The sequence below is a fragment of the Vanellus vanellus genome (genome assembly GCF_965231255.1).
Source record: "Vanellus vanellus genome assembly, chromosome: 15".
NCBI classification, from domain to species: Eukaryota; Metazoa; Chordata; class Aves; order Charadriiformes; family Charadriidae; genus Vanellus; species Vanellus vanellus.
Genome location: NC_138920.1, coordinates 14738006 through 14749869, shown reverse-complemented (window position 1 = coordinate 14749869; position 11864 = coordinate 14738006). Strand labels below are relative to the sequence as shown.

Genomic DNA, 11864 nt, shown 5'->3' with positions numbered 1-11864 from the left:
GCAATTCCAAACAGAGGCCGTAGGAAAGCTAATAAAGCACCGCACGCCTGCGCTTGCTGCGGGGAAGGATCAGCTTCCCTGTTTAGTGCTGCTTATTAAGTCATTACAAACAATTAAAGCAGCGGAGGGGAAGAAGACGGAGCCATCCTTTCCAGCTCCCCAGCCTGCCTCTCTGCCCCCCAGCATGAATTTCATAAGGCACAAATCTCCCAGCGGGAATCCCTCAGCAATTGATTTCCTACTCGTGAAATACAGCAGGCAGACGTCCTGGCTTTCCCGGCGAGAAAGGGAGATGAAAGGGAAAATTTGCCTCCGTGTATTTTCCGAGCCACACAGCTGCGATGTCAAACCTCCCCCTGGCAGGAGGCCTCTGCAGGGACATGTTTCCTTGGGGTGACAACCCACTGTCGATGCTCACACGATGCTCTCCGTGCATAAGTGACCCCCACAGGGGCAGATCCCCCAGTCAGGCTCCGGCTTTGCTCACGAGCAGGTCCCAGAAGAAAATTCCCAGTGACTGTATTTCCCCGGAACGGGTAATTTCCAGCCAGTTTTTCTCTCTAGCTATTCCACCTTCCACAAAAGCGGCGTGCCCGGGATTGCTTCGGAGCCGAGCAAATAGCTCCATCACCGGCAGGAGCACCGGGGAAGCAGCGAAACGCCTAACAGCCGAGACAATACAAACCCACTTACCAGCCCATCCCCGCATCTCCTGGACTCACTTGAATGCTCAAGAGAGTTGAAAAAGCCAACCTGTTTTCTAAGAACCGGCTGCGCGATCGAAACGTAGACGACGGGCGCGATCAGCCGCAATACAAGCGCCTCTCGGCAGGCGACGTCGCAGGCGCGGGGGCAGAGATCCCAGCCAGCAGAGATCAGAGGTGCTCCCTTACCGACAATGATGCCACCTCAATTGATGCTCGCTCACCGTTGGGGTCACTTTTGTTGCTTGTACGTTAACGACGCATCTCGCACACCGCAATTGTGTTTTCCTTCCCTGCAGCCGCGTGAAAAACATCTGCTGATCACCCATCGTTTGCTCACCTCTTTCTGCCCAGTAGCACTTTTCCCATATATAACGGGCAAAATTGGGCTTGTTTTCATGCTGGAAAGCAGCCCGTTAACTCTTTTACTAATTTTAATACAGTCAATGAAACAGCAAAGTTATTCAGGTGCCCCAGTGCAGGAAGGAAGAGAAAAAACTGAGAGCAGAGGTGGGAACACCAGCCATGGGTAACAGCATCGTGTTCTGCCTCTCCAGTGGATGGTTTTCTTTCCAAGCCACAAAATCCCCTGTCCCTTGAAGAGCTCCGGAAGGATCTGCAGGTTGAGATACTTGGGGTTGTTCAGTCTGGAGAAGAGAAGGCTTCGGGGAGACCTTGGAACCCCTTCCAGTCCCTAAAGGGGCTCCAGGAGAGCTGGGGAGGGACTTTTTACAAGGGTATGGAGTGATATGGAGGGGGAATGGAAGTTCTTCAAACTGGAAGAGGGGAGATTTAGATTAGATATTGAGAACAAATTTTTCCCTGTGAGGGTGGTGAGCCCCTGGCGCAGGTTGCCCAGAGAAGCTGTGGCTGCCCCATCCCTGGAGGTGTTCAAGGCCCGGTTGGACGGGGCTTGGAGCAACCTGGGCTGGGGGGAGGTGTCCCTGCCCAGGGCGGGGGGTTGGAACTACATGATCTTCAAGTTCCCTTTCAACCCAAACCATTCTGTGATCTGGGCTGCTCCACACAATACAGAGCGAACCAAGCAGGAGTGCTGCGGAGCTGCGCGGGGAAAACAGGGGAGATGCTACGACAGCCCAAAAGCTCTTCTCACCTTAAATCCTGGCCAGATAACAGGGAGATTCAAAGTCTCAAAAATAAAAAGCATCTCTGTTTTCGCGCAGCCCAGTTGCTGAGCATGGCGTTATTCGGCTGAGCCCGTAAACCCCCAAGAGAAGGGGCACTGCCAGCGCCTGATTGCAGAGTAAGGAGTTCATCGCACCCTCCCCGTAAATGAGGATGTATTGGAGGACAGATATGTAATTGATTGCTGCGTAACCTGCAGAGACACGCAACTACTCTGCAGTTATCCAGGACTCACTAAGCAACACGAAAAGGTTATTGATGCAGTTGGGGAGTGTTTCTGTACAGCATGTGTACCTCCTGACATCCGAGGCGGAGAAACGCATCACGCATTTACAAGAATAAAGCAATTCTTATTACACTAAAAAAAAAAAAAAAAAAAAAGAAATCAACTTCCCAGCAAGGAGCCTCAGTGAGGGTTTGCAGAAGCCAGTGGAAACAGGCCATTTACAAGGAAATCATTTTCCTCCGCCTTCAAGTGGAATTGAGAATCAGGTGGAGATGGAGAGGTCTCACAGAGCCCGCGTGTGCTCCTTATTGATAAAATGATATAACCGAGGATCACTGGTATTAGAAGTGGAAAGACTTATTCGGTCATAACTCAGTCCCTCCAACACAAAACACCTTCTCCTGCTCGGTCAGCTCTCGTCTGAAATGACTCCCCTGGCAGGAGGCCCTGCATGGCCCAGGGAGCTTTGTGCTTCAGAAATCATTCCCAGTGGGAAGCACAGAGGTATATTTTAATTTATTTTCTTCTGCTGCTTCTCCTCCACAAGCATCTGCACATCTTCTCTATGGTGCAGTTGTCTATAATTCAATTTGCATCAATAAGGTTTCTGATGGGGACCTCATTTTGCCCGGCACGCTGCGAACCCCCCCGCCAGTGACCTGGCAGCTTCACTTCCCCGGGGAATAAACTTTTGGAGCTTTGCTTTGGGGTCCAAATTAGATTTTCAAGAGGAGAGGTGGGTCCTACTGACTGTTGCTGCTCTTTTGGATATTCCTGGTGCACATAGCGAATCCATTCCCCCCCTCACTTGCTCCGAGACAGATGTCCCCACTATATCCATGACCACGGGGTGCAGATGAGCAGACAGCACCAGCCGCAAACCTCACTCTGCAGCGATTAAATCCCTTCCCTTTTGCTTTTATCGTTAGCTTGGTGTTTCATTGCACACCATTTCCTACTTTGTTCACCTCAGTTTCATTTTCTCCATCACACCCGACACATCCAACAGGGATCATGCTCTTAAAACTGAGTTTTCATTAGCGGATATTTGGCCACATGAATTAGGTCGACTTATTTAAGTAGGTCAGGTTGGTATTAATTGCAGAAGTGAGCTGTAATAAGTGACCGCAGTCCAAAGCCAATATAGTCAAGTTTCACTAAGCTCAAATTGGGCCTCCTGCTTTTCCCTTTTTCCTTAGAATAAATCAATGTTATCGTAAACCTTGTACTCCACGGGTTTTTTTTTTGGCCTGAAAAGCGTATGGAGAAAGGTGGCGGCTCTGTATAATTGCACTGGAAAAATGTTGTGCCAGAAGACAGATTTCACGTGTTGTTTTGTTGTTTTGTGTTTTGTTTTTAAACAATAAGCACCATACCAAATATTAAAACATTTCTCTAAAACATGATATCAAGCTGAAGATGAGTCATTTCACTGTCATAACACAGGCAGGGAGGGGAAACCGGAGTGAACAAAGCAGCAAATTCAGTCAGCAGCAATTTGCACTCCATAACCCTCCGATGATTAGGCTTTTAGGCCAGAGGAGCTCTGCTGCTTAAGCAGACGAGGTGGCACATTTAGCTGTTGCTTGGAGATATTGGGATATATTGCGGAGAGCCTGCTCGCCGGCGAGCATCCCTGAGGGGCTCCGTGCTGGCTTTCCGAGGATGCCTTATAACCCTATCGCAACGCCGTTGTTCGCGAAGCTTTCGAGGAGGGTCAAGCAGCGACAGCAAGGGTGACTTCAGAAGCGACGGTTCAGACGTCGTTACAAAAGTCAAAGCGGCAACTGCTATCACCTGGAAGTGACACAGATACCAAGCGCTTCCAGCAGCTGAATAATAACCAGTTGAAGAGCAACTAAATAACATAGTTCCTGCGTGGGATGCCAGCGGGTTGCAGCACCAAACAGCGCGTGTGTCCTACGCAACACTCGCCCGCCGGCTCACGGCACTGGAAAGCCCAGTGTGGATTGGGACCCAGGAGAGGAGCAGACCTCTACCTGCTGACTCTCACCCATTTCTTTCCCACCCAATTAGGGCAACTGACAGACATCCTTTTACTTCTCTTTTACTCTGATCCTTTTAAACTAGGATTCCTCCTTATATCTTGTTTGTTGCCTCTGCAATCCAACAACTGTGCTGGAGAACCCCCTCGCAGACATGCCATGCCCGTCTGCTAAAGGAAAACAGAATCCTCTTAACGTTTCAATGGTCATTGATAGCTTCAAGAGTTAACAGCATTCCAAGATAGCTGGCCAGGCCAGGGCTGTGCCAGCACCACCGGGCTGGGGAACGTCCTGCAGGAGATCCAGTGCCTCCAAAAGCTGCTGGGAATGAGGGCTGACCCATTGCAGGAGCTTCACAGCCTCCTTCCTGGCTTATAGGAAGGGAGCAAACAGCTCCAGCCACCCACCCACCGCCTCCCGGTGCTACAGCTTTTATTCCTCATCACCTCTGGCCTGAGGAAAATACTCACACGGCATTTGTCTTGGTTGCTCCCCTGCAGAGGCAGAGATGGGGCAGTTGATACATCCCCAAAACAGGCTGTTTATAAGTAAGACCCACTACTCTGATTTTCTTTGAAGTACCACCAGCACCACTTGGGCTTCACTGCAGCTCGTGGCAGGTTGGGTGTGTCACCGGCTGCCGGATCCATTGCAATTGTTATGACCATTGAAAGGCATTTTCTTCACCCACAGCTCACCAGTTCACCGATGGAGACACCTGCTCTATCCTCATCCACCATAAAAATCAGGACCTACACCCCTTGCCTGCTTCCCAGGGGTGTCCCACAAGGTGAGCACCATCATCTGCCTAAGCCAGCCTGGCTCGCTTCGGCTGGGAAGGGTTAGGAAGCAGGAGGACATGTCCCAGCTTGTGGGAAAGGGGGAAGCACGCAGCAGAGGGGTGATGAATAAGCTCAGGTTTCTCCTTTCCGGCTCACCCCAACACCCACCAACTGCTATTTTGCTGAGCCAACACCACTCCGAGGAGGAGCAGGTGGTTCCCGGGGAATGCGGTGGCCAACCTCAGTGCATCCCCAGGCTGGGACCAGAGCAGCACAGGGCAGACTCAGCCCCAAGGCAGAGGTTACAGTATAGGGACAGTTGTCCTACAACAAATAACCCGACCACGCACACCGCCTTCACTCGCCAAAAGCCATCACTCACAGACTGTTCAACACAATCGGTTCTGGGTATTAACCTGCAGTGCTGTACCGTCTTTTGAAAAGCCTGAACACCTCATACAAATAAAATCACCCTAATAACCACCGACTGCAAGAGAGTCAGCCAAGAACATTTTGTTTTGGTGAGCAAAGAGTATTGATTGCGTATCTGTGTCCTTGAGATGAACTTGACTCTTTCACAGCAGCAGGAACCCAACAAAACGGAATTCTCTCCCCTGCTAATCCCTCGGGGCGGGGGCGGGGAGGTGAAGCAAAGCAGTCTTATCGAACTGGACCCGGTCACAGGACTTCTCCGGGGGCTGCAGGAGCTTCACGGTCGTGCCCAGGGCCTGTGAAGCAGAGGGCTGCTGCTCCCCGGCTTAGCTGCTGGGAGGGATGCTGAGCCCAACACTGCACAACCCCTTCCTGCAAAGCTGGGAAGTGAAGCAGAGGGGAAAGCGATGCCTTTAGGTGTCCAGGAAAGCCGGAGTCCTAGAACAATAATCCCAATCCAGATCTGAGCTGTTCATGGGATTACACCCTTCCCTGAGCACCAGCTGGTCAGTCAAACCTCCTCTCTGTCCCTGCAAATTGTCTATGGATCTTCCCAGGATGAGTGTCACACAGACACGGAGGCGAGGCTCAAAACCCACCCCAGGAAAGGACAAGGACTGCCAGCACTGTGACCACGGGGAGATGATGACACCTTATCCCCAAAACGAGAATGCCAAAAGCAAGGTGCATCCTGAGGGGTAACCTGAGTGACTAAGAAGCCATCTTCATTTTGCTTTATTTAGCAGCTCTCCTTGGACTCTCCTCCAAAGACAAGAATATACTTTTCAAAGAGGGTGGAAAAGCCCTGGAAAGCTACTGCCTGATCAGCAGGTGAGCCGTGACTTTAGGCAGCAGTAGCACAGGTGCGTTAAAAATTTCCAACACAACCACCCCCAGTAGAGCACAGCATAATCAATTCTCTGTTTTCTTTCCCACAGTTAATTCCTTTCCTTTTAAGTGGCCGAACGTGTCTCCTATCCCTGTGAGCCCTTGTGGGAAGAACACGCTCGTTCCCTTCCCCGGTGAAGTCACCGCTCCAGCAAGCCTGGTTTCGTCTCCCCTGGTGCTCCTGCATGGAATGAAAAGCAGCTTTAATTCAACAAAATTTCAAAATTAAATCCAGCCGAGATTACTGTGACTTCGAAAAAGGAGAAGAAAAAGGGGGTCCATCTCAGGGGCTGATCCAGGGTAACTCATCCTCTTTCGTTGCCCCTGTGGATTGACAGAGTGGGCTTCACTCCTGGTGACCCGGAGAGTCCTCCTCAAAAGGATCGAAACCTGGTTGGAGGCAGCAGCCTTCTGCCTCAGATGACAACCCTTTAGACAATGTGCCCTTGCTGGAGGGCTGAAGCATCACAGGGCGCTCAGACAGCATCGCTCACACAGTTGGTGGGGAAATAATCCCATCGTTTGAGCAGATATTTTGCAGTGCTCTCCAAAAGCAACCCAGGCAACGAAAGCTTCTGCCCCGCCTGTCGCCTGCTGGTGCTGCGCGCTCCTGATGTCCCCGTCAGGTGCCGCCAGCAGCACAGTTCTCCGTAACTCCAAAGGGGTGGATGGCCTTTTTCTGGAGTCAGCAGCAGGTCAACCTTATGATGGCAATAAAGCACCACTGACTTGGCGTTGGAAGGGATTTCCCCCTCCCTACCACACTGCCTTTCCTTTGTTTGCACAGCTGACTTGAGCTGCGGAGTGTGAACGTGGGTTTCAAGAGGCAAGGTCCACCTCCATGGCCTGGATTTGTCAGGGATAGAAACTTTGTCCCTCTCGCACCATGTTGGTGATGGAGCTGCTCACACGAGAGTAGGTGCAAGTGGCGCAGAGGGAAAGCACAGCTTGTGTCCTTTGTCACAGCAACTTGAACCAGTGCTTGATTTTCAGGGCTTTGTGCCACCGGAACTTTTATAATCAAGTGGAAGGGACACCCAGCCAGAGAAAACAAGATGAATAAAACATCCTCTCCGCCTTCCCTCCGGGCACCCCCCCGTCTCACACCGTGCCAATACGCACAACGCGCCTCCTCCGTGCTCAGCCGCCAGCTGCGGTCGGATCCAGAGCCGACACGAGGGAAAGATTCCCTCTTTGTTGCTGGAAGCGCTCCTGCCGCAAAGCAATTCCGTGCGTGAATGTAGATCTGTTGGCAATTGCTCTCTCCAAAGCAGGCGAGTTTTACTGCGAGTCTGTCAGAGGCAAGGAGCACAGCTCAAAGCAGCGCCCTGCGTTTCCCTGGGGGGCGTAAAAGAAACAAAAGCCCCTCTACTCACACCAGACGGCGAGATTAAATTCTTAGTCCCCATCTCATCTCTGACAAGGTTGTTTTAATCGAACGCATCCTAACCAAGGCACGCAGGGGACCGGGCTCGCTACGGATAATGAGACGTGAGGCGGCACAGGCAGGCGGGAGGGATGCGGCGCCGGCGCAGGGCACAGCCCACGCACGGTCCGCAGGAGCACAGCCAGCCCCGCAGCCCCCCGCCCCGAAGGGACACGTCCCTAAACACAGGGCGGCTGGGCACACAGCTCCTGGCCGAAGCAGCGTGACAGCCAGTTCCCAGATAACACAGTTTGGGGAGGGAAAGGACAGCTTCCAAGCTCTCCCAGAGACCCCAGAGATGCGCTTTGTGCTGAAAAACAGAAAGAGACGATGGAAAGGTATTCAAAGTAACTTTAACACCTTTTTTTATACCCTTTTGGGGAGTAGTTACAAATCAGTAAGTTTAACATTGCATTCTCCCCAAATCTTCTCCCTGTATTTCCTTCGCTGTAACAAAGACGACAGCGATTCCAGGAAAGCTGCCTTCCCCCGGCAGACCTATGAAAACCCCTTTTCTCTTACAATTACCTACGAACTGTGCCAGCTTTCCCGAAACAGGCAGGAGGAGGGCTCTTGAGGTCTTTCATCCGGAGAATTATCATCAGTACTCTGCCTATGGATCTTCTTGGGCAATCTTGAATTTCTGTTTGATTTTGCTTAGGCCTAACCGCCGGTCAGATTTTAGTTGAAATAAAGAAAATATCTGTAAGGGTTGTACACTGAGCAGAAAAAAAAAAATAAAATTACCATTTGCTGAAAAGTCAGCGGTACCCACGGCCTGAAGGAGTTATGTCCCCGAGTGCAATGAAGTGGTTTGTTCCCACCCAGTTAGCGGTGCACAATAATCTTGCCTAAAAAGGGTAAACATCCCCAGAAGAGGAGCAAAGTCAAACACAGCTTTTCGCTACATTGCTCATTTCAAGGAGGTGACCTGCCGGGTTACGTGACACAGCACACTGCCGGGCGTAGCACTGAGGGATGCTTGCATTTTCTCTCGCCTGGTATCAAAACAAAGGTCAGGCGACCTGCAGCTGGGGGATACATTTAAAAGACTAAAGGAGAATCAAAAGACCCTCGATTTCCTTTTTCCTCTTTTTTTTAGAGTGACACAAAGGTAAAGCGATGTTATGTTGTTATGTTGTTGGTGGTTTTGCTATATGACCTGGGGGGGCCTTTCTGCCAAGCTTCACAGGAGTCCTGTGTCTTGCCATGCGCATCTGAAGGATTTAGCTGCATTTCCAAAGCTGCACCAGAGACCCAGCAGGGGAAAACCAGCTGAGCTCCCCCAGAGCAGCTGAAACCAGCACAGATCGGGCAAGGTACAGCTGTTTATTTGTTGATTTTGAGCACTGTAATGTTGCGCACCTCCCCCCCCCCCCGCTCCCTCCCCGCACACACACTTGTGCATCTTCCTTTGTTGAAACCCGCCAGTGTTCTCTGTTGAAGCAGTTTAACCCCCTCCCCGCTTCCCACCGCTCCGCACACCCCTCCTTCAGCCAGCCACAGCTTGCCAGCCCTGGGGGCTGCCTGCGCACCTCAACACCTCCTTCATTCCTGAAGGAGAAACAGCTCGGGAGCATCAGCTGCCCACCAGCATCCACCTTATTTACCATTTAAATAGCCCTGCAGAGTAAAAAACTTTCCCCCTCCCCCCCCCCTCCCTCCCCAACCCTTCCCTGGTGTGAACAAGCGCTAATTGCCGAGATGTGCAACGCACCCCCAGAGCCATCACGGTGATTTGATTGCCAAGCCGGGTAACGTCAGCGTCCCAGAGACCCTCCTCCAACTCGGATGAGAGAGAGAAGAGGCTCAACGGCGCGGAGCAGCAGGTGCCGCAGGAGGCAGCCGGAGCCGCTCGCCAGGTAAGGGGCACTTCAACCCTCCGTTCCCAATCCCGGCTTTCCTGCTCCCTTTAATTGCTGGGCGACAACAGAACGCAAGTGAAGTGGGGCACTCCTCTTTGCGGAGCCTGGGGAGCAGTTGCCAAATCTTTGATCTTTACGGCTGGGGGGGGTTGGGGGGGGGGGGGTGGAGGGGGGGTGTCCGTTGTTTTGTTTGCTTCCCTGCGGAGGAATTCTTGGGAGCCTGGGTGAGGCGATAGCGATGGATGTGGCAACTGCTAGAGGTGTAAACCGATGGGGTAATTCTTGCCTTGACTCTAAAGTGGATTTGCTTTCAGGGTACTTCCCCCCCTCCACCACCCTCCTTCTTCCGTGAATAATCCTGAACTTTTGAGATTTACAGGTTTGCCTGTCCACCTGTGCCAAGTTGTGCGCTGCCACGGGTGTTTGTAATGGGGATTGTCTTCATATTGAATAAGATGATAACCTGCCCTTGCTTAAAGTGTTAGTTTAATTGTGGGTTAACCCTCAGTTTTGGAAATACTCCTTGAACTCTATTTCCACCCCCTCTCCTTCTCTTGCTAGGGGACCTTGGCAGTGGGGAGTAGCCGTGTCGGAAACTTCTTCATTCTTTGCGGAATCTCAGTCAGTGAAAAGAGTCTGAACTCCACCACAAAGACCGACACTAATTAAGTACTGCCACGCTTCTGCTCCAGCATGGAAAAGCAAGCGCTGTGCAAGTGAAACAGCAGCCATGCCTCAAGTCCTCCGAGGGCTGTGAATAGCCGACCAGGCACAAAGCTTCAGCTCTGCCCTCCCTGTTCCTGCCAGCCCCGAGAAGAACTCCTGCTGCAGACAGCCGGACTGGAGCCACTTGACTTCCCCAGCAGAGGAAAGCCACAGTTCACCGGGCTGCTCTCAGAAGAGTTCCTTGACTTACACGGGGAGTTATAATTCTCGTTTGCTTTTTTTTGTGGAGCCTTTGTGACTTTCGATCATTTTTTCTTTCTCCTGATCACTTCAAAATCGAACTTCCCCAATGGTGGGGGACCGGAGAGGTAAGTTAGATGGTCCATGCTGCCCCACAACCCATGCTTTGGAAATAACCCACCTCTAAATGAGATAGCAGCTGCTTCTCAAACAGAAAAAAGGTTCTCCCTCCTGGGCTAGCAGGGCTTTCAATGACATCTGAGGGTGGTCTGTGACCAGCAGGTATGGGAAACAGCTCTCTGTGGGAGGATCTGAACAGCACCTGCAGCAATGCAGGCAACAGCTGCTACCTGGACAACAGCATGAGGTTCAACTTAACATTCCAAGAGCAGGCAGCTGATTTCTACATTGTCCTCCCTGTGATTTACTCTGTGATCTGTGCCGTTGGGCTCACAGGCAACACTGCTGTCATCTATGTGATCCTCAAGGCCCCCAAGATGAAGACTGTGACAAACATGTTCATCCTGAACCTTGCTATAGCTGATGACTTGTTCACCCTTGTCTTGCCCATTAATATTGCTGAACACCTGCTCCACTACTGGCCCTTCGGAGAAGTCCTCTGCAAGGTCATCTTGTCCATAGACCACTACAATATCTTCTCCAGCATTTATTTCCTAACGGTGATGAGCATAGACAGGTATCTGGTAGTACTGGCTACAGTCAGGTCCAAGAGGATGCCACATCGTACATACCGAGCAGCCAGGATTGTCAGTCTGTGCATCTGGATCCTCGTCACCATCATAGTTCTCCCTTTCATCATCTTTGCCAATGTCTACATAGATGACCTGGAGATCAAGAGTTGTGGTCTCAATTTCCCCAAGCCTGAAAGGTTTTGGTTCAAAGCCAGCAGGATCTACACCCTCATCCTTGGCTTTGCCATTCCAGTATCCACCATCTGCATCCTTTACACCATGATGCTCTACAAGCTGAGGAACATGCACTTGAACTCTAATGCTAAAGCCCTGGACAAAGCCAAGAAGAAAGTCACTATTATGGTCTTCATAGTCCTGGCTGTGTGTCTCTTCTGTTGGACCCCCTTCCACTTGGCCACCATTGTGGCTTTGACCACTGACTTGCCTCAGACTTCCATGGTCATTGGTATATCCTACTTCATCACCAGCCTAAGCTATGCCAACTCATGCTTGAATCCTTTCTTGTATGCTTTCCTGGATGACAGTTTTCGGAAAAGTTTCCGGAAGATGCTGGAATGCAGAACTTCTTGAACAGCGGGTTGGGGCTCACAGGTCCCTTCCCTGCCGTGGCTTTGCAGGGGCAACTTTGCAGACTGAAGGAGCGGCTCATGGATGCACAATGTCCTTTCTTTTATTCACATGTAATGTATGTGTCTGTTTATCATTCCCATGGTTTGTCCTGCTCTCTTGCGAGTCCTGCATTCTCCCCTCTCTGCGCCTCCCAACTTCTG

General features: G+C 51.2%; 1 protein-coding gene across 1 annotated transcript; it reads left to right on the top strand.

The window, feature by feature from the left end:
- Positions 1-10665: 10665 nt before the first annotated feature.
- NPBWR2 (neuropeptides B and W receptor 2) lies at positions 10666-11664 on the top strand (the record flags this gene model as incomplete). Its single annotated transcript, XM_082491250.1, has 1 exon — positions 10666-11664. One exon carries the CDS (start codon positions 10666-10668, stop codon positions 11662-11664), a length of 999 nt encoding a protein of 332 aa, XP_082347376.1.
- Between the last annotated feature and the right edge of the window lie 200 nt (positions 11665-11864).